General features: G+C 43.1%; 1 protein-coding gene and 1 long non-coding RNA gene across 2 annotated transcripts in view; one reads left to right on the top strand and one right to left on the bottom strand.

The window, feature by feature from the left end:
* The window catches only part of NR1I2 (nuclear receptor subfamily 1 group I member 2), a 70,433-nt gene that overhangs the window by 1,890 nt on the left and 45,480 nt on the right, over positions 1 to 23,063 (bottom strand). The window contains 6 exon segments of the mRNA XM_056793503.1: positions 7,043 to 7,148; positions 8,633 to 8,749; positions 10,514 to 10,653; positions 11,621 to 11,886; positions 12,998 to 13,185; positions 18,947 to 19,080. Coding sequence (XP_056649481.1) covers positions 7,043 to 7,148; positions 8,633 to 8,749; positions 10,514 to 10,653; positions 11,621 to 11,886; positions 12,998 to 13,185; positions 18,947 to 19,080 — 951 coding nt within the window.
* Positions 15,227 to 17,239, top strand: LOC130453654 (uncharacterized). The gene is made up of 2 exons (XR_008911117.1): positions 15,227 to 15,431; positions 16,498 to 17,239. It is a non-coding gene; the product is annotated as an uncharacterized LOC130453654 (long non-coding RNA).

Below are 23,063 nucleotides of genomic sequence, written 5' to 3'. Positions count from 1 at the left end.
CTGGTGATGAGCAAAGCTGGTCCAGGGAAGGCAGGAGTACAGTCGGTCCATCACGGGACCTGTTCTGACTTGATAAGGTCTGGCTGAGCCTGCATTCCTTGGACTTAACTGCCAAGTCACCTCCACACCATGGTAAGGCACAGGAAAAGGTCTGGACTGGATCCTGGAAGTCTCTACAGACAGCATCTCAATCCCCACCTTGTCCTGCCCTGATAAGGGCAAAACAATGTCCATTATAGCTTTGGTCTTCCCTGATGCTACCACTGTGAGAGGAAGAGGCAGTCTTTACAGGGGACCAGAAGGAAAATTAAAAATGTAGATGTCTCTAAGATTTGATGCCAGGACAGCTAGGTGGTGTGGTGGATAGAGCTGGGCCCTGAGTTCAAATCTGGCCTCAGATATTGACTAGCCAGGTGACCCTGGACAAGTCACTTAACTGTGTTTGCTTCAGTTTCCTCATCTATCAAATGGGATGGAGAAAGAAATGGCAAACAATTCCAGTATCATTGCCAAGAAAACTCCAAAAGGGGCCATGAAGAGTCAGACACAACTAAAAAATAACTAAACCACAAGAACAAAACCTTTTAAGTTTGCTCCTAGTTCTATCATTCACTTTCTTTATCAGTGGACTAGCATGACCACAGTTTTCCCAACACTCAGATATTTGATTAAGTTTAATAAACTTCCATTTAGTGCCTTATTTACACAAATAACAAACAGACGAATGAATGAAGACTCCTTAACACTTGTTTCACTTAAAAAAAAAACAAAAAATCTTTATTGATGCTTATTCAAGCCAAGGCAGAAGAGTGGTAAGAGCTAGGCAATAGGGGTTAAGTGACTTGCCCAGGGTCACACAGTCTGAGGCCAGATTTGAACCTAGGACCTCCTGTCTCTAGGCCTGGCTCTCAATCCACTGAGCCACCCAGCTGTACCTGATCCTCTGTTTTTACATCATAATCATTTTTGGTCATTTTGTGCTTTCCTCCACACACTGCTGTTAGTTCTCTTTTTAGCACTTGCCCAATTTTTTGCTAGCACCTAACATCTGCCTCAAATTAACTTGAGATAAAAGGAAAAAACACAGGAAGTGGATAAGTAAAGGCTAAATTTTAAGTATAGAAAAATGTAAATGTGGCACTGACCCTAAACAATATGTCACCGGCTCATTGACTGAGCCAGTATTTCAGGACTCTGATGCACACACTCTGGGGAGGGATTGTATCAAGGTCTAACAACAAATTATGATAAGCAAGACATTAAATAAAATAAAAGCACTCTCTGCAAAGAAGCCCTGAGCCTTGGAAGTTCTGTGGGTCTCTGCGTCTACAAACTGTCTGCAATCATCTTTCTCTGCAGATGTATGATTTCATCGTGTGAGCATTCCCTCTACCAATGCCACTCGCACCCACCCTCTCCCCACCTTGGCCATCTTCACAAGCTGTCACAGCCAAGACGTTCCATCACCTGGTGGCCCACCAGCTCTGTGAGGATGCCCAAGTCTAAATAAATATGGTAAAACTGTCCTGCAGATAACAGACCCACAGCCATCGCTGGACCTGTTTTCTAAAGCTGCCGCTTCAGTGGACAGTGAAGAAAGAGCTGGATTCATATCACAGCTGCCCTTTGGACCCCAATGGCCCTGGCTGTGCTGGCATCTGGTCCTCCAAGGGCAGAAAAAGTCCCAGCCACTTGGAATTTAGGGCTGCGGAACTCCGTGGATTTCTGAAGACCACTTGAGTCAGCCACCATGTCCTTTGCCGTATCCTGCCCTAACGACAAAGCCATTTCCATATTTAGTTTGGGAGGGGGAGGAGAATGTTAGGCCACCTAACTTCATTTGGTTTACCATTCAATGCCTTTCAAGTACCTTATTTCCTACCAGCTGCGAGCCTGAACTGAGAATGCTGGTGTTGGAGTCACCTCTAAACCAGATCCAATAGGGTCCTATTTAGATGTCACGGAGTCCCATCCTCTGATTTTAATAGACAAAGACACTCCGGAGCTGGTCAGTGACTTTCCCAGAGTCACGCAGCTAGTAAGTGTCTGAGTCAAGATTTGAACCTAGCTCTTCCTGGCTCCAGTCCGGCTCTCCATCCATGATACCATAGTATGTCACCTAATACATGGGGACCCAGCTGAGTAAACTTACACCGGTAGGTATCAGACCTTCTCATCTTGTTCGGTTTGTGTCTTTGCCAGGGACTGTACTTGTTCCCCATCTCCACTTACTACTCAGCCAATTGTTTTCCATTTCTGTCTACTGCCAGATTCTAGGCTGGTCTTGTTCAGTATTGGCTTCCACGTGAAGAGAAGGGAAATATGAGCCGCACAGGTGAGGCAAGTGAGGGATCTCACAAATCAGTCACATATCTCCTGCTGCGTCAGCAGCAACAAAACACACATACATCCTTCGTGCCTTGTTCAGCTCCCTCGGTTCTTTTTTTAACTCTTACTTTCTGTCTTGGAATTGGGATGAAGCATCATTTCCAAGGCAGAAAAGCGCTAAGGGCTGGACAATTTGAGTGAAGTGACTTGCCCAGAGTAACTCAGTCAGGAAATACCTGAGGTCCCATTTGAACCCGAACTCTGTCCATCAAACCAACCTAGTTTCCCCTGCTCCCTCAACTCCTTCAACACTCTTGGTTCCCAATTGTTTGTTGGTCAATGTCAACATTTATTAAGCACCTACTACGTCAGACTCAGTCCTGCTGGCAATTTGAAGAAAGCCAACAAAAGACCCTGTTCACAAGGTGCTACATACAGTCTAATAGGAGAGACAACATGCAAACAAATAAAAACAAGATGCACTCAGCCTAAATAAAGGGTAAACTGGAGGTAATTGATGAAGGGAAGGTACTAGCATTGAGGGTAATCAGGAAAGACTTCTTGCAGAAGGTAAGATTTGAAGCTAGTACTTGAAGAAAGTCATGGAGAAGTGAAATATAAAATGAAAAATGAAAAGAAAAAAGTCAGGGAGGCAAAAATGAGAAAGGAGAGAATTCCAGATAGGAAGGAGAGCCAGTGAAAGTGCCTGGAGTTAAGAGGAATAGCACCTTCTGCAAGGAACAGCAAGAAAGCCCACGTCACTGGATTGAAGAGAACATGGGAGAAAATGATAAGAATCTTGGAAAGGTAGGAGGTCAGGTTGTGGAGGGCATTGAATGCTCTCTTGTTTCTGTCATGTCCAATTCTTCATGACTCAATTTGGGGTTTTCTTGGCAAAGATAGTGGAGTGGTTTGCTATTGCCTTCTCCAGCTCATTTTACAGATGAGGAAACTGAGGCAAACAAGGTGAGGTGATTTGCCCAGGGTCATACAACTAGTAAATGTCTGAGGCCAGATTTGAACTCCCAGAGGTGGGTCTTCCTGACTCCAGGCCCAGCTTGGCACTTTAATGACAAAGGAATTTGTATCTAACCCTGAAGGCAATAGATTGGAGTTCATTGAAAAGGAAGGATAATATCTTCAGGTATATGTGCTTTAAGATGGTTGATTTGACAGCTGAATGATGGATAAACTGGAGGTGGGGAAGGCTTGAGACAGGATGGCCAACCAGCTGGCTTCTACAATAGTCTGGCCTGGGGTGATAAGAGCCTGCAGAGTGGTAGCAATGCCAGAGAAGAGAAGGGCCATCTATAAGAGATTTCACAAAGGAAAAATCAACAAGACTTGACAATAGACTGGATATGGAGGGCAAGAGAGAAGGGAGAGTTGAGAATGTATGAGTTTTCTCTTACAACGATTATCAATATGGAAGTGTATTTTGCATGACAATAAAAATGAAGAAAAATCTAGAAAGAAGAGAGTATCAAGAAGGAGAGTGTGATTGACAGTGGCGAAGGCTTGCAGAGGTCAAGAAGGATGAAGATTGAGAAAACTTGGCAATTTTGGCAATTAAGATTTGCAATTTTTGGGATTTGGCAATTAAGGGATCACTAGTAACCTGGGGGAAAGCAATTTCAGTTGAATGATGAGATCAGAAGCTAGATTACAAAGAGTTAAGGAAATAATAATATATGGCATTTATATGGCACTTTAAGCTCTGCAAAGAGCTTTATCAATATTATCTAGTTTAATCTTCACTATAGCTCTGGGACGTAGGTGAAGTTATTGTCCCCATTTTACAGATGAAGAAATGGAGGCAAACAGACATTAAGTGATTTTTCTCACAGTCACAAAGCTCAAAAACGAGCTCAGATTTTAACTCGGCTCTTACTGACTCTTTGTCTAGAGAGGAACGGAAGTCGAAGTACTTTCTGTAGATAGGAGTTTCGTTACTAAAGAGAAAAGAGATGTAGGGTAACTGTGCAGATGGACAGATCAGGAGAGGGTTAGAAGATGAGGGGCAATAGGGACGTGTTCATATGCAATAGGGATGCAGCCAGTAGACAAGGAGAGATGGAAGAGTAGGTAGAGATGATAGAAAGGGTAATGATAAAGTCTGCCAGCAAAGATGGGATGTGATAAGATCACTTCCTCCAGAAAAGAGGGCTTTGCTTTGGGACCATCTTTTCCTCTGAGACAAGGATGAAGGAAGAGAGAGTTTGGGAAATCATCTCAGTTGTATGAGTTGAGGAGGGAAGAAGAAGAAGCTCTCAGTGAATCGCCTTGATTTTTTCAGTGAAAAATGAGGTAAGATTCTCAACTGAGAGAATGGAGGAAGGGAAAGCTTTGGGAAGCTTGAGGAAAGAAGAAAAAGATCGGGAAGGCTGCTATGGTGAGTGGGGTAGTGAATCAATTAGGGAGGATTCTCTTGATGCAATGAGAGCCCAGTTGACATTATATAATGTAAGTTTGCAGGGGATCTGGCCAGCCTGGTTTCATGATCCTATCCAGGTGTTTGAGAAGCACTGAAGGCAGCAGAGGGTGGGAACAATCAAAGGTTATGATTTAGAAGGGCCAGATCTTTGGCACAATAAAGGGGCCAAGGGGCTCAACAGATGAAGACAATATAGAGCCAAGTCAACTCACTAAGGGTCAAGATGAGGAAGGAGAGAATGTGGAGCCAGTGTGGTAGGGATGGCCTGGGAAAGAACTCAGGGGGTTCTGGGGGTCCCAGTGAGGATGAAGGACTTGGTTTGTAGTTACAAGGTGAGAGGAGAGGTGAACAACAACAGATTATGATCAGAGAAGGGAATCTCAACATTCATGAGCACAGATGTAGAAAACTTGTGGATAATGGCAAGATCAAGGGTCTAACTATCTTTGTGGGTAACTGTGGTCATGGGAAAGGAGTGCGTTAAGAAATTGGGAAGTTAGAATGATTGAGGGACTATAAATATGGATGTGGAAGTCCTCTAGTGTAAAGACAGAAGTTGGGTAGGAGAGCACTGAGGAAAGAAGAGGAGAATCATGGAGGCTGGGAGGCAGCACTTTCTAGAATGCCAACTGGACAGTAGATATGGGTTGTTATCATTTTTTCAGCTGTGTCTGATCCTTTGTGACTCCATTTGGGGTCTTGTGGTAGAGATCCTGAAGTGGTTTGCCATGTCTGTCTTTGGCACATTTTACATATGAGGAAACTGAGGCAAACAGTATTATGACTTGCCCAAGGTCACACAGCAGTAGGTGTCTGAAGTCAGACTTGTGTTTTTCCTGACTCTAACCAATGTGCCACCTAGCTGCCCAAAAATTGGCCAGGGTGAGCTTTAAAGGAGGAGAGGTTACTGTGTGATAGCAGTAGAGAGACATCCTGAATGCAACAATGAGAACCAAATTCCTGACTTCTTCCAGTGGGTGTGTTTCTGGTGGGTGGTATATGTGGCAAATAGGTGAAAGTCCAACCATTGCCAGAAAGGGTCACCAGTGGGTCTGTGTCACCAGGAGGGAGCCAGGTCCCAGGAAGAGCCAGAAGATGGAAGAAGTGGGATAGGAATGAAAGAAAGCATATTACCTAGAGAAGAGACATTCCAGAGAGCACAGTGGAAGGGGGTGGTTTGGGATGGGGAGGATTTGAGAAATGGAAATAAGGAATCATCAATGAGTGAAGGAGAACCAGCAAAGTTGGCTGGTCTGAAGCAGTTCCCTTGGTTTTCCATGGTTATATTTTTTAAAAATTAAATTAAGGGGGGCAGCTGGGTGGTTCAGTGGATTGAGAACCAGGCCTAGAGATGGGAGGTCCTGGGTTCAAATCTGGACTCAGACACTTCCCAGCTGTGTGACCCTGGGCAAGTCACTTGACCCCCATTGCCTAGCCCTTACCACTCTTCTGCCTTGGAGCCAATACACAGTATTGACTCCAAGACAGAAGGTAAGGGTTTAAAAAAAATAAATTAAGAAACCAAACCAAACCAAAAAAATCCCAAACATAACTCCCCTATTCTCTTCATTCCCACAGCTATTGTCTTGGTGCAAGCTTTCATCATCTCTCGCCTGGATTTTTGCAGCATCTTCCTGACTCATCTCCCTACCCCAAGGCTCCCGCCACTTGAGTCTATCTCACACTGCTGCCAAGCCCTCCCCTTTGTCTTTATTCTGTACATATGCATGCTTACACAGATATGTATATATACACTAGTGTACATGTGCACATAAACACACATATGTATACACATATATATATGTATATGTATATAGAGGCATATAGACTTAGAAACCCATCCCTCCATGGGGCAGCTGTATGGCTCAGTGGAATGAAAGCCAGGAGCCTAGAGATGGGAGGTTCTAGGTTCAAATTTAGCCTCAGATACCTCCAAGCTGTGTGACCCTGGGCAAGTCACTTAACCCCCATTGCCTAGCCCTTACCAGTCTTCTGCCTTGGAACCAATACACAGTATTAATTCTAAGATGAAAGGTAAGGGTTTAAGAAAAAAGAAAGTAGGGATTGTTTCATTCTTTGCAGTGGCCAATAGAGTGCCAGGCACATAGTAGGTGCTTAATGAATGCTTTCTATTTGATTGATTTCTCCCAGGCAATCCCTAGTAACCACCTGCCATGGACATGGAAAACAGCATCCAACGTGCAGCAGTGCATAGACCCACTACCCCAAAATGAAGCCTGGCCCCTGGCTCTGGGGGCCTTTGGGGCTGCCCCCACTCACCGGTGAGCTGGCTGAGGCCGCTTGCATTCTATGTAGGCTTTCAGTGCCACAGTGAATCTCTCCTGCAGCTGACCCACCACACGACGCTGGACCACACCAGGTCGGTCTAAGGAAAGAGCAGGAGCAAAGCAGATCCCTGGGGCATTAAGATGGAGAAACTGTCTCCCTGCCCCAAGCCCAGCAACTTTGTTCTGACTTTGTCTGATGAAATGGCAGGCTTTGATGTTCAAGAACGTAGAGGGAGAGCAGCAGACTGTGCCTCCAGTCACCCTCTCACATTGCTAGTCTTCTTTGAGGGAAGGAAGACCAGGGGAACCTCTCTCTTCACTCCCTCTCCTGGAGAACCAGAAAAGCCCCAGAAAAGCCAAGCTCTCTCATCTTGGGCACCCCTGGGGACTCCAGGTAGCCCCAACACCATGGTGGTACGATAGGGGGGGCTCGGCTCCAGGCAGTGCAGAGTCGTGTATATATGTGTGTTAGAGAGGAAACAAGAGAGACAGTCCCAAATATTTTGTATGTATGTGTATAAATAAGCGTCTCTGAGTATATACATAGTAGAGAGAAGAAGAGGGAGAGAAGAGAAGAGCCCAGAAAGATAGACAGTCCTAACATATAATAGGACACTCTCTCTCATATATATATATATATCATATATATATATATATACATATACATAAAATACATATATCTCTCTATAACTCTCTGTAGAGATACAGATCTATTTAGAGATCTATATAATATCTATTTGTCTGTGTCTATCTTTCTATCTAGTCATCTGTCTGTGTCTGTCTATCCACTTATGTTTATCTATCTTTCTTTCTAGCTAGCTAGCTTCTTTCTATCTATGCATCTTCCTTCCTTCCTTCCTTTCTTTGTTTCTTTCTCTATCTCTCTTTCTTTCTCTCTCTCTTTCCTCTTTCTTTCTTTCTTTCTTTCTTTCTTTCTTTCTTTCTTTCTTTCTTTCTTTCTTTCTTTCTTTCTTTCTTTCTTTCTTTCTTTCTTTCTTTCTTTCTTTCTTTCTTTCTTTCTTTCTTTCTTTCTTTCTTCTTTCTTTCTTTCTTTCCCAGAAGATGGAAAGATTGGGAAAGGAAAAGATTTAATATGAAAGCAAACATTTTACCTATAGAGTAAGCATCCCAGAGAGCACAGTGGAGAGGGTGGCTAGCTTTAGGGTAGGGCATTGTTGGGGTGAGGGCAGAGATAGATAAGTCTATCTTTTATATTTTATAAATAAAAGTACATATTGTAATCATTATAATTAAATTTTTATAAATGATACATTTATAGATTTATCATATATGTATATCTATATATCTACCTCTTTCTAGGTCTATCTGTATCTATATCGATCTGGAAAGATTTCGAGAGACAATCCTCTTATATATGCATATATCCCTACATATGTTTGTATTTCGTATGTTATATAATATGTGTTTATGAAGAGAAAGGGAAAGCCAGAGACAGAGAGAGCTGAAAGGTAGGAAAGAGGCCCCTTGCCTGAAGAGCTCAATGGCAGTTGCCCCCATATTCTCACCTGCCCAGGAGTGATTTGAGCTAGGGCAGAGAGGGAATGGCCTTGGGCCACCATACCTGGTGAGAACAGGGAGATGGCCTGCATCAGCACGTACTCCTCACTGTGCAGTTGCAGCTTCTTCAACATGTAGTGGAATTTCAGCACAGGCTCTAGGAGAAGTTGCTGCAAAGCCCCTACAGAGGCCAGCAAGAGAGCGGCTGTTAGCCAAGGTAGGTGCCAGGGCTGGGCGAGGGGGAGCAGAGGGGAGAGCCCGGTGCTGCCAGCACTTTCCCATAGCTTCTCCAATAACTCATTCAGCCTGACCATTGAACCCAGTGAGCACTTTATTTCCAAGATTCAGGCTTCCCAGAGAGCCCAGACTGTCACAGCATCTCCACACTCATAGGCAGAAGGACCTTCTTCTCTAGAGACTTTGACATCTGGAGTTGTGAACTCTTTCCTTCCACTCTCCCTCTCCACCCTTTCCAGAATCCCCTGGAAATGGGGTCAATAAGTCAATAAGCTTTTATTAAGTATCCACTATAAGTCAAGTACTGTGCTATGCCCTAAGGATTCAAAAAGAGAGGAAAGGAAGCAGCTAGGTCTAAAGAAGGGAGGTCCTAGGTTCAAATCTGGCCTCAGATACTTCCTAGCTGTGTGACCCTGGGCAAGTCACTTAGCCCCCATTGCCTAATCCTTACTGCTCTTCTGCCTTAGAACCAATACACAGTATTGATTCTTTTTTTTTTAAACCTTACCTTCCATCTTAGAATCAATACCATTGGTTCCAAGGATTAAGAGTGGTAAGAGCTAAGGGACTTGCCCAGGGTCACACAGCTAGGAGGTGTCTGAGGCCAGATTTGCTACTAAGCCACCTCGCTGCCTTTTGTAGTGTTGAGTCTAAGACAGAAGGGAAGGGTGTTTTTTTTTTTAATTAGGGGTAGAGTTCCTGCTTTCACGAAGCCTACAAAAAATGAAGCCTATAATCTTAAGGGGGAAGATAATGAATATATATGTATATATATATATATCATCAAGCTATATATAGGGTAAATTAAGAAATAATTAGCTTGAAAGGCACTGGATTTAAGAGCAATTGGGAAAGGCTTTCTATAAAAGGTGGGGTTTTAAAAGAGGGGGCTTAAAGGAAGCCAGGAAGGTCAGTCAGGTAGACACAAGGAGGACATGAGATGATGGACTCATGCAAAGTTATAGGGCATGAAGATGGGACAAAAGGCATTTTCACCCCAAGTGCAAAAATGTAGAGGGGGGTGACTGGCCTTATATTTGCATTTAGAGGACCTTAGTTCACATCCTACTTCAGATGATGCTCACTGCCTGTGTGACCTTGGGTAAGTCACAACCTCCCTGGCTTCAGTTTTGTTCTATAAAAGAAAAGTCAGACTAGAGGGCCGCTGAGGTTCCCTCAAACCCTAGATCCTATGAACCCATAAGCATTTTCAACCCTCCACCAGTGTAAAAACAGCCGAATTTAGCACAAAACTAATAACACGATCAAACTTAACAGCAAGAATAATTAAAATAGGGAGCTTTGGCCAGCCAGTGGCAGCACAGGGGCACTCCAGAAGAAAGCATGTGCCCAGGACACACCTTTAAGTTTAATCCACATTGTTAACATTTTCTCCAGCACTTTCTTAAGTCGAACGAAAACCAAAACAATAAATTAAACTTTTCCTAATATGGAGCATTTGCCAAACTCCAAAGTGTAAACGCTTCCGATGATCACTGAATAAGGAGCTCTCGAGTTTGAGCTTTCTCCCAGCACCCCTCTGGCTCCAGAAGGCATGGCTGATGACTGTACCCAAGGGAGCGACTCCTCTGCCCGACAGCCCCTCCAGCAGGCCCCCCATTCAGCCTGTGAGGGTGCCTTTCTCGCCGCTGGCCCCAGTTATGCTTTATGCCACTTGCTATCAGCGAGGAGAAGCCCCATTACGTGCCTTCAGGATCTAAGTAGTAGGAAAGGCGGCCACATTCCCAGGACCCAGTCTCCGCATTGAACACAGTGTTGAAGCGCAGCAGACACAGCTCAAACGTGGCCCCTTTCAAGAGAGAAATCTGGTCCTCAATAGGCAATTCTCTGGGAGAAGGGAGGGAGAACGCAGCTGTTCAGTACTCAGGAATTACTGTTATGGGTTTACCCTTAGCATGCCCGGTTCTAGACTCTAAGCTCTCCGAAGGTAGGCTTTGGGGCTCACACTTCTCTGTAGCCGCCATAGAACCCAGAGTCTCAGTCTAGGTTAAGAGCTCCATGCTAGTTGCTCCACAGTGTCTGCAGGGCACGGAGCGCTGTCCCAGGTGCTAGAGAGTAACAAAAGCTTCACTGATGAACTTGCTATCTAAATTGTTTATTTTATTTTCTAAACCCTTACCTTCTGTCTTAGAATCCACACAGTGTATTGGTTCCAAGCCAGAAAAGCAATAAGAACTAGGCAATGGATGTTGAGTGACTTGCCCAAGGTCACACAGCTAGGAAGTGTCTGAGGTCAAATTTGAACCCAGGGGCTCCCCTCTCTGGCTCTGAATCTAGTGTGCCACACAGCTGGCCCAAAAGCAATTGTTTACTGATTAGTTAAACCCTTCTCTCATACTGTACAGAGCCCTTTCCCCTCCAACTAGGTGGCACAGTGGATAGCACACTGGCCCTGGAGTCAGGAAGGTCTGAAAAAGGTCCATGTGCCCTGCTTACCACCCCAGAGACCCAAGAGAGGAAGCATCCTGTCATTATGCTCTGATGGGTGGGGAATCTACTTTGGAAATAAACACGTGTCAGCGGGTGCTCTCAAGGTTCCCACATCTTCATGGGGAAAACCTGAATCCTGGCTGGCCAAGAACCTCAGGGGGAGCCTTGGGGATACCAATCCATCACCCCCTTTCAGAGGAACGAAGGTCACCTTAGAGTCCTTTAATCTCTGCCCTTCCTGATTCCCTGAGAACTTAGCATGTCACCTACACACCTGACACATATATATTTGTTGGCCAACTGACGGATGCCATTTTCTTCCTGTTTCTTTACTGTCATTCCCCAAGTGGTCTCCGTGTCTTACCGGAAATAGGAGATGACTTTAGCAAAATTGATGATGCCTTTGAACATGTAGGTTGACATGTCAGCCATGTGGGGCAACAAAGAAATGATCTCTTTCCCCGACCCATCTGCTGGGGGCTTGTAGTTCCAGACACTGCCATCCTCACCCTGCAGTCGTAGAGAGATGGGGCAGAGCTCTTTGGTGATGTTGCTCAACTTGGCAGAGTTTTCCTCGGACTTGGACTTGGACTTGAGGATCTCAGGGTCACTGTTCTGTACCTCTGGCAGCTGGGAAATAGATTGTTACAGCAGAAGGGAAGGGAAGAAAGGGAAGGGAACAGGGACATTTATGCCCATCAGTCATATTAAGCAAATAGCACCAACCACTTTGACTGTCAGTGCTAGTTCAAAGATTATTTTAGATGGATATGCACATACCCCACATCTTTACAGGTCTGTAGTATGAAGATATTTCTGTGTAAGGAAAAGATAGTATTGTGTAGTCCAAAGTGCTTTTGACTGAGACTAAAAAACCCTGGAATTGAATCCCAGTGTCTAATAGCTATATGGGTCTATAGATGACTTAGAATCAGGAAGATCTGAGTTCAAATCCAACCTAGAACACTTACTACCTATCTGATCCTAAGCAAGTCAACCTCTGCCTCAATTTCCTTATCTGTAAAATGGGGATAATAGTAACACCTACCTCCAAGAATTTTTGTATAGAACAAATGAGATAACATGAAAAATGCTTTCTAAATCAATACTAGTTACCGTTATTATTATTACTTTACATCTTTGAGCCTCATTTTCATCATCTATAAAATGAGGAAATTGGACTATATGCAGTCTATAAGATCCCTTTACTAAAACAAAAGGTGGGGGCAGCTAGTGGCTCAGTGGATTGAGAGCCAGGCTTGGAAATAGGAGCTCCTGGGTTCAAATCTGGCCTCAGATACTTCCTAGCTGTGTGACCCTGGGCAAGTCACTTAATTCTAATTGCCTAGCCCTTACCACTCTTCTGCTTTGGAAACAATCCATAGTATCGGTTCTAAAATGCAAGGTAAGGGCTTAAAAAAGATCCCTTTACTTCTAGTTTCTAAGCCCCCACAGTGGGATAGATTGATAAGCTTCTGAACATGGGTTTGTCACTCTGGACCATCCTTTGCTATGATTACCCAGACTAACTGGTCCTAAGCCTGGGGTTACATTAAGCACATTATATGACTGGAGTCCTAGAGAAGGAGGGGGGAGGGGAGAAGTGTCTCTTGGTTTTCAATCCATTTTCAACTTCAACCAGTTCCATATCACTTGCCCAGGTTGTAGGGTGGGGAACTAGGTTTGCTAACAGAACTATGAAGGATGTGATTTTCATGCATCAAACTTCCAATTCTCCTACCCTGAAATTCTTGAAATGGGAAAATGTGTTGTCAAAGGTTTTCATCTGAGCATCCATGAGCTCCAGGATCATCTGCTGCTGCTCCTCTGTTAACCCTTTGGTTTCTGGAGCCTGGGTCTCCAACTGCTCTCTTTTCTTTCTCTTGATCAGGGCTCTCCGCTGCTCCACGGCTGCATCAGACATGATCACTGTACAGAGAGGAGAGGAGGAGCTGGCTGAGAGAAAACCGATTCTTTTAAACTTTGAAAACCACCAGGAACAAATGCCCTGAACTACTGAGTCCAGACTCATTCCCCTTTCCCCAGGCTGTCCCAGGAACAGGAAAGAAGACGTGGGCTAAGCCATATTACCACCAGCTCACTCTCTTCTAGACTCAGGAAGTCTGTGGACTCCAAAGGGGGAAGACTAATTCAATTGACCTCAACTTCTGAACTAGAGAGTCTTTAGTATGGAGGCCTGAGGAGAAGAAGGTATAGGTGGGCCTACTTAATTCAAGAGAAAGTGTCCAGGAAGCTCTTCTATTAGTATCCAACTTGAAGCATTCTCTACTCTGAATCAGCATAGGGTTGAAATTCCAAGGTTTTCCTTTCCTTTCCTTTAAACCCTTACCTTCTATTTTAGAATTAATACTGTGTGTTGGTTCCAAGGCAGAAGAGTGGTAAGAGCTAGGGAATGGGGGTTAAGTGACTTGCCCAGGTTCACACAGCTAGAAAGTATCTAAGGCTAAATTTGAACCCAGGACCTCCCATCCCTGGGTCTGGTTCTCAATCTACAAAGCCAATCTAGCTTTCCCCTATTAAGTTTTTCTGAGTCCTATAGACTCAGTACAGTCCCATGATTAGCTCAGCAAAAAGGAGCATGGGTCTCACCCTACACAAACCTCTGCCTTACTTCTGCAAATCTGTGAACTTTGGCCATTTACTGCTGAGCCCAGATCTGCTGGGTCTGGACTGTTCCTTATCCCAGTTTCATTCAACTCCTTTATAGTTTTATCCAGTGGAATCAATGAGTTGATTTAAAGGGATCTTAGCAACTGTGAAAGAGAATTTAAACTCCTTTTGTTTATTTTAATTTAATCAATCAAGAACTTGGGAGTCCCCTGCCTTTTACACTTAATTAGTCATTAGCATAAACACTTAGTAAGAACCTTTTTCTAGAAAAGGAAGCTCATGCCCTAAAAGACCACAAGCACTGCCCTGCCCTGGGCAGTATTAGGCAAACTGGGAGACTGTGATTGATTCCTGAGATGTGAGAACTGATCGATGGAGAAAACTGCATATAAGCTGAAGCCTCTGGGACCCTGGAGGCTCTTTTCTGCGGTCTTTTGCCTTGTGGTTGAGCTTTTTTGCAGCATCGGATTTCAGCTTCCTGATTTGTACTTTGGATTCTGATGAAGACTCGGTTTTCTGCGCTGGAGACTTGGGCTGAAGAGGGACACTTACTCGGGTGAGATTCTGGCCTCCTTGGTATGAGAAACTGCCCTTTGAGGCTCAGTCTCTTCTTCGTCCATCCTCGGTTATTAAAACACCTGGCTGGAGATACTCGTGGATTGGTGAAATTCACATTCAGATTTGCATTTGCAGTCTAGAGGCACTTGGACCCTACTTAGGGTATTTTTAGCTAGGCAATATTTCCTACCTCCTTCCTACATTTCTCTCTCTTGCTATCACTATTTTACTGTAATAAAACTACTAAAGCTACTAACAGTCTCATGGTTTAACATTTATTTATTATAAACGGTGACCACAACTTTTTAAAATTCTTATATTTGCCAAACCCATTTTAATTATTATGCATACCAAGGGACATGAGAGGAGTTTGGAAGAATTTTAGACCATCACTAATATGACCCTAAGTAACAACAGAAGAAGTAGTGTTCAAAACATGAAATATCCTATAAGTATCAATAATATGGAAATGGGTTTTGAACAATGACATGTAAAAGCCAGTGGAATTGCTCATTGGCTCTGGGAGAGGGGAGAGAGGAAGTGAGGGAAAGAACATGAATCACAGAACCATGGAAAAATATTCTAAATTAAATAAATAAATAAATTCATTTATTTAAAAAAAAACACAGGAAATTTCCAAAGGCTCCTTTAGCTAGATGACTGGGTACAACTGGAGTTCATATGCCCAAAGAAGTAAAGATTGCTTCTGGGGAGATGAGTCAGGATAGTGGAGCACAGAAGCTGGGGGAGGGGGGGAATATACCTGTCAGTTGAAAACCCATAGAGGCAGCAGATCAGTTAGGAAGCCACCTGACATACAGTGGCCAATAGAGAGTAACAGTAACAGCTCAGTGAGAAAGACCAATGGAAAGAGAGCAGAAAACAGTCTGATGACACATCACCAGGGGTATCAGTGGCTCTACAAGCATCATCAGAACCATGACTTTCTCTGGCTATGGATCTTTAGTCACTGATGTTCTCTATGGGTATGTCTAGCTAAGTGTATTCCCTGGTCACAAGTGTGTTGGCATCAACTTTGTGAGAATGTATGTGGGAAATCTTTCTAGTCACATATGTTACTGGGCTTTTTGACTAAAAATCTTATTCTCTGAAGTAATAGGTTCTTTGGTTGGTCTATTTAAAATGAGCATATTGGTGGGGGCTTGTGAACTATGGTTGTAAGAACTTATTTTTCATTTATGGTATTAATTCCTATGTAAGAGGGAGAATTACTATGTATTCCAATGTCTGGGATCTCAATCAGAGATTCCATTCAGTCTGTTGCTTTTTGCATTTTCTTCATCCTTGGAAATCCCAAGGAATGTCTTCTTTATTTTTAAACAGAATTTGGTTAATAGATAAAGGAGAGAAAGGTTCTTTTCTGACCTGTCCACCTTTAGGGGTAGGGAGGCATGAATAGGTTGATAGACCACCTTTTAATTAACTATCACCAGTTAAAGATGTCTTAGGATGTACAAGAGAGGGGCTGAAAAATTAGCTCCTAAAAATCTATGTATTAGACTACCAGACCCAGAGCAGGCCATTCCTGGTCACAAGAGAGCCATGGAGGGAGACCTCACTAACCATTTTGATGCTGTCCTAACCAATAAACCTGACATAATCAATAAGCTTATATTTTTACCCTAAAAATCAGTCTCTCCAAATAACTTAAATTTTAGCATAGTTTTGAATGGATACCAAACCACAAAATGCCTCGCACCAAGGACAGCTTTCTAAGGATCCATATGTGAGGAGGTGCCCAAATGTTACAAATGAATCTGCAATGGGAGAGTATAGGAGAGTATATATATATATCTTAAGTGTCCTAAAGATTTCACATTGTTTGACTCTCAGCCCTCTTCCTTCCCCATGAAATCTGGCTATCTTCCTAGTGCATTATATCTTCTTCTATTCTCCCCTTTTATCCAGGGAGAACTAGAAACCCTCAACTGAAAGCAACTGATGGGCCCTGGAGAAGAAGTCAATCCATTAATTGAGAATAGAATATACTAACCAGCACCATGTTTTGTTTTGTTTTGTTTTGTTTTTCAGAAAATCCCAGGAACTCTTCTTTAAAGAGCTGATTTGGAGGTGCAGAGATGGAAATATATGTTGAAGGATAGGTCAGGCCCTGCCACAACAACTGAGAACAGGGGTTAGGGCTTGGATAATCATATGGCTGAGGCCAACTTCTTTAGGAGGGAACCTTTGCATCCTGTCAACTCATCATCAGAAAAGGGAAGCATAAACACTCTTTGGATCTCTAAGCTTCATGTATCACAGACAGCAACTTGGTAGTCTAGGCACCCAAACCGTTTTTATCCTATCTCCCAAGAGGTAAGACAGATCCAAGTAAATGAGCTGGGTCCTGGAGAGAGAAGGGGATGGGAGGGGAGGAAGGAGGCAGATGGAACAAAAAGGGAAGAGAAACAGTAGGTAGGGAATGGATTGAAGACCAGATCCTTAGCAGAATGCAGAGCCCTGAGCTTTGTACCCTAAGCTCCCCTCCCCTCTGTTCTAAAAAAATTTTAATGAACATCAAAGATATCTTTAAAAGGCAAAAGTCAATGGCAACTTACAACCAAGCTGATTTCCCAGTTTGTTGTAGAATCATCTTTACCATTGAATATTGATAGAAAGGGGCTTGAGATCATTTATAGTTCAGGAGTCCTTAACCTGAGGTTTGGAAACATATTTGTTTTTTTAAATATTTGGATAATTATATTACAGCATAATTGGTTTCTTTGTAAACCCGTGTATTTTATTTTCTGCATTAAAAACATTGTCCTGAGAAGGGATTCGCAGGTTTTATCAGACTCCCAAAAAAGTCCATGATGTAAAAATGGTTGAGTCTCTTGCTCATTTGGAATTATGTCAAAAGGGCTCTAAAACTGTACAGATCCTTTGATCCAGGAATATCACTGCTGAGTCTGTATCCCAAAGAGGTTTTAAAAAGGGGAAAGGACCCATTTGTTAAAAAACATAGCATCTCTTTTTGTGGTAGCAAAGAATTGGAAATTTTGGGAATGACCATCAGTTGGGGAATGGCTGAACAAGCGTAGTGGTATATGATTGTAACGGAATACTGTTGGGCTGTGAGAAAAGAGGAGCAGGATGACTTTAAACTTACATGAACCAATGTGACATGAAATAAGCTGAACCAGGAGAACATGGTACACAATAACAGCAATATTGTTTGATGAACAATGGCAAATGACCTAGCTATTCTCAGCAATAAAGTGATCCAAGGCAATTCCAAAGACTCATGCTGAAAGATACCATCTGCTTCCAGGGAAAAAACTGACAACATCTGAATGCAGACCAAAACACACTATAATTCACTTTCTTCTTTTTTTTGTTTGAGATCTCTTCCATAAACTGACTAAAATGAAAAAAAAAATCCTTTACATGATTCCACAGGGAAAATCTGTAAAGCAGATTGCTTACCATCACAGGAAGGGAGTAGTGAAAGGAGAGAGAAGATTTGGAACTCAAAATTTAAAAAAAATTTTTAGTTGTTTTTACATGTCATTGGAGGGTGGATTTTTTTTTCAAGAGCCCCTTGCTCTAGTCCAGTATCTTAATTTTGCAGATAAGGAAGCTGAAACTTAGAGAGGTGAAGCAATTTGCTCGAGATTGCATAATTCAGGGAGTGCCATGGTGGACCTGGTTACCAAGCTGTGCAAGACATCTCATTCCCCTCCCTCTCAGCTCTCTTTTCATTATTTTCTACAAGATTGCCTCCATAATTGTGCTAGTAACCTAACCTAGACACCTGGATGGGATTCCCACACTTTATCAAACTAACAGCCAAATCTTTATGAATCTGTGATAGAAAATACAAAGATGAACAAGCTTTTATACTGATTGTTTGAATGTTCACACAGCCATGTGCACAGGCACATGCTCTCTCTCTCTCTCCCTCTCTCTCTCCCTCTCTCTCTCTCTCTCTCTCTCTCTCTCTCTCTCTCTCTCTCTCTCTCTCTCTCTCTCCCTGTCCCTCTCCCTCTCTCCCTGTCCCTGTCCCTCTCTCTCCCTCTCTCTCTCTCTCTCTCCCTCTCCCTCTCTCTCTCTCTCTCTCTCTCTCTCTCTCTCTCTCTCCCTCTCTCTCTCCCTCTCTCTCTCTCTCCCTCTCTCTCTCTCCCTCTCTCTCTCCCTCTCTCTCTCCCTCTCTCTCTCTCTCTCTCTCTCTCTCTCTCTCTCTCTCTCTCTCCCTGTCCTTCTCCCTCTCTCCCTGTCCCTCTCTCTCTCTCTCTCTCTCTCTCTCTCTCTCTCTCTCTCTCTCTCTCTCTCTCTCTCTCTCTCTCTCTCTCTTGTCCTCTCTCTTTCTTCCTCTCTGTCTCTTCCTCTTTCTCTCTGTCTCTGTCTCTCTCTCTGTGTCTGTGTCTGTGTCTGTGGTCTGTCTCTCTTTCTCTCTCTCTCTCTCACCACACACACACACACACACACACACACACACACACACACACACACACATCATTTTATCAGTTCCAATCCTTACTTTCCTTCCTCATTCCACTATCCAGGCACTTGCGAAGCCGGCAGGCCTGACACTGCCTCCGAGTCTTCTGAGTGATTTCACAAGCGCCCTTTCGGAAGGGGCATCTCAGCCGCACATTACGCTTCATGACTCGCCTGTAGGAAGAGGAAGACAAGGTGGTATCATGATTAGCACCAGACTGAAAGGGCAAATTTGGACTCCTCTCCATTGGTTCTCTTGGTGGTCCTGGCTCTCAGGAAGGCCTGATCAACCAGAGAGAGAGCCACCCTTCCCAGCAGAGCCACCATTGGAATATTTTCATCTGTGGCAAAAAGAGTTGGGGTGGGAGGACAAAAATGGATAATGGCATGGAGGACAGGGCAAAACTTTTGGCATAACTCTGCCAAGAGAGGAGTCTGACCCTTCCCTCACAGGAGTTTGGAGGAAGACAGGACCCATGAGAAGGGCAAAGTATGGCCCTTCCAGGTCTCCTCTACTGAGTTATCATTCTTGCCATTCCTGCTGACTATGAGCGGAGCCCAAGTTTTTGCCCTGGACCACCTTCCCTCCTCTCCCTACACTTTCTCCCTTGGTGACCTCACCAGGTTTCAACCAAAATGTGCTGATAATAATAATTACTATTATATAATAATAAATATTATGCATAACACATAGGTGATGCCAGGGCAGTTAAGTTGTGTAGTGGACAGAGCACCAGATCAGGAACCAGAAAGGCTCCTCTTCCCACGTTCAAATCTGACCTCAAACACTAACCAGCTGTGTGACCCTGGGCAAGCCCCTTCACCCTGTTTGCCACAGTTTCCCCATCTGACAAATGAATTGGAGAAGGAAATGGCAAACCACTCCAGTATCTTTGTCAAGAAAACCCCAACTGGGATCACAAAAAGTTGGGCCAGATTGAAAAATGGCTGAATAACAACAGGTGATTCCCAAGTCTATTAGATACAGTCCAAGTTTCTCTCCTAATTATGCATCACCAGCCATATATTGGGCAATTCCAAATGGTTGTTCCACAGTTGCCTGAAACTCAACATTTCCAAATCAGAATTTATTATCTGGACACATCTGGACCTCTTCTGAACTTCTCTACTACCATTTAGAATACTATTATCCTTCTAGCCACCCAGGCCCAGAGCCTTAGCTTCTGCCCCTACTATAATCAGTTGCCAAATCTTGTCATTTCTACCCTCACATCCTTCTTCCCTAATTTAGACCCTTATTACCTTGTCTAGACTTGCAATAGTTTCCTGTTTGGTCTCTGCCTCATGCCTCTCTCACACTCCAAGCCATGCTTTACCCAGTCACAACACTGGTTTTCCTGAAGGTACAGTGATTTCCTAAAGTGCAGGTCTGATCATGCCACCCTCTCCCTTATTCAATAAATCCCAGTGGCTCCCTATTAGTCAATTACTATGGCCAAGTAAAAAGTCTTCTGTTTGACATTTACATCTCCACGACCTGGCGCTTTCTTATTTTTCCTGACTTCTTCCCATTAGTCCCTTCCTCACATCTCAACCCCACCACTCTGGCCTCCTTAATGTTTTGCACAAACAAGACTCCATCTCCCACTTTTTGATCTTTATAATGACTGTCTTCCAAGCTGTCAGCAATGTACTCCCACCTCACATGAGGCTCTCAGAGTCCTTGGTTTTCCCTGAAGATTCAGTTTGAACACTCATTTGTGCTAAAACAAAGAAAGAAAAACCCCTCCAAAGCAAAGGCACAGCACAGAGGGACCTTTTTTATATCATAAAAAGCATATCTAATGTCAAAAGCAAGCATCTCATGCAATGAGGATATATGTGCTCACGTCATTCCATATCATTTCAAATGAGGATTACCATAGTTAATACCATATTAAATAAGGATTACCATATTTTTCTAGTCTCCACAATGTCTTACCTTGCAATAACAGAAACCCATCACTTAGGTGCTCTTTCTTTCTTTCTTTCTTTCTTTCTTTCTTTCTTTCTTTCTTTCTTTCTTTCTTTCTTTCTTTCTTTCTTTCTTTCTTTCTTTCTTTCTTTCTTTCTTTCTTTCTTTCTTTCTTTCTTTCTTTCTTTCTCTCTTTCTTTCTTTCTTTCTCTCTCTCTTTCTTTCTTTTTCTTTCTCTCTTTCTCTTTCTCTCTTTCTCTCTCTCTCTCTCTCTCTCTCTCTCTCTCTCTCTCTCTCTCTCTCTCTCTCTCTCTCTCTTTCTTTCTTAAAAACCTTTACCTTCCATCTTGGAGTCAATAGTGTATATTGGCTCCAAGGCAGAAAGAGTGGTAAGGGCTAGGCAATGGGGGTCAAGTGACTTGCCCAGGGTCACACAGCTGGGAAGTGTCTGAGACCAGATTTGAACCTAGGACTTCCCGTCTCTAGGCCTGGCTCTCAATTCACTAAGCCACCTAGCTGCCCCCTAGGTGCTCATTTTCAATAAAGATGGGAATGCATCACAGATGCTTAGCTTCCCCAATATTATTTGATATCATTTTGGGAATGTTCGCAATAGCATTAAGACAAGAGAAAGAAATTAAAGGCATAAAGATAGGCAAATTAGAGATAAAAACTATTTCTATTTGCTGCTGATATGATGGATTACATAGCAAATCTCAGGGAATCAAGCAAAGATTATAATTGAGGCAACAACTTCAGCAAAGTTGTAGGCTACAAAAGAAACCCTCAAAAATAAAATGCATTTCTATATAATGCATATTCCCATATATCCTATAATATGTAATGCATATTTACATATTGAAAATATGATATATAAACATGTTTCTATATAACATAACTGGATAATAGCAGAATCTAAAAGGCAATAATTAGAAAGAGGAACTTTCTAGAACCATAGAGCTAAAAGGGACTTCACAGGTCATCAGAAGTCATGAGCTACAGCTAACCTGACACAAACGAGGATCTTTTTTACCACATACCTAACAGGTAGTCTAATGCATCCATCTAAGACCTCAGGTGTGGAGGAACTTCCTGCCTTCCAAGGCAGTCCATTCCTTCCAAAGCAAAGCACACAAATGATGAGTTCCTTTTATTACAAGGTAAGAAATTAACTTGACCAGAGAAATATGGCAAGACTTATTTGAACTGATATGGAATGACGGAAGCAGAACCAAGAGAACAACTTATATGATGTATGAATAGATCACTAGAAGAGTCAAATCCTGAGTAATGGTAACGGCCAGTCTTGGCAACACCCTCCTGGCAGAGAAGTGTCTGAATGAGGGGGCACAATGTTGCATACAGCCAGACTGAGTTACTGAATCAAATTTTTGTTGTTTGTGGTGGTGGTTGTATCGCTTAGCTGTGTGGTGGCAACAGCGAGACTTGGCCAACATCATATAGCTAGTAAATGGCTTAGCTCAGATTTGAGTAGAGATTTTGTCTATCTTCTATCTCTGCTGATCTCATTTATTTTGTAGGAAAAAACAAGCAAGAAAAAGAAGTACTTTAGCTCTCACCACTGAATTTCCTTCCCCTCTGGAACCAGAAAAGAAGAATAAGAAGGAAAAAAATCATTTTACTCTCATAGAACAAATCTTTCATTCTTTAATTCACTGATTCATTGTTTGACTCATAAGTTTCATAAAGATTCCACTTTTCCAGGAAAATGGGCACATTTTTGCAATAGTTTGTTCCATATTCTGTGACCCCATCCATCAGAGATTTCTTTAGCTATTCACTCCAGGATAGGTCTCTTCAAGCAAAGCTATCTTCCCCTTTCTCCCCACCCCACCCAACTCCCAATCGTTGCCAAGCAACAATCTTCCATCTCCTTGTGAGGATGGCCCTGGAGGCAATGTTTCCATGGAGATGGAGAGTCTTCTCTCCCTTTGTCCAGGCCTGGGCATATTAGTAGGGAAAAGATATTCTTGTAAAGAAGTGGTCAGATGAAAACCTTAAACTTGAATCCCAGGTTAGGCAGAAGGGGACACTTCCGCGTGAGCTCCTCAGGAAGGGCTGGGGAGCATGGCAGAATTATCAGGGGAAATGGAAGAGAAAGCCCTCCTACCCCCACCACCCTTCACTACTCTGAGCTATTTGTCTATTAATTACTATGGCAGGATTCTCCTCTCTCAGTGGAGTGGGGAAGAGGCTAAGAGATCAATAACCTTCATCAAGG

Source organism: Monodelphis domestica, chromosome 4 (assembly GCF_027887165.1).
Source record: "Monodelphis domestica isolate mMonDom1 chromosome 4, mMonDom1.pri, whole genome shotgun sequence".
Lineage (NCBI taxonomy): Eukaryota > Metazoa > Chordata > Mammalia > Didelphimorphia > Didelphidae > Monodelphis > Monodelphis domestica.
The sequence above is the reverse complement of the archived record's forward strand: the minus strand, read 5'-3'. Positions and strand labels throughout refer to the sequence as shown.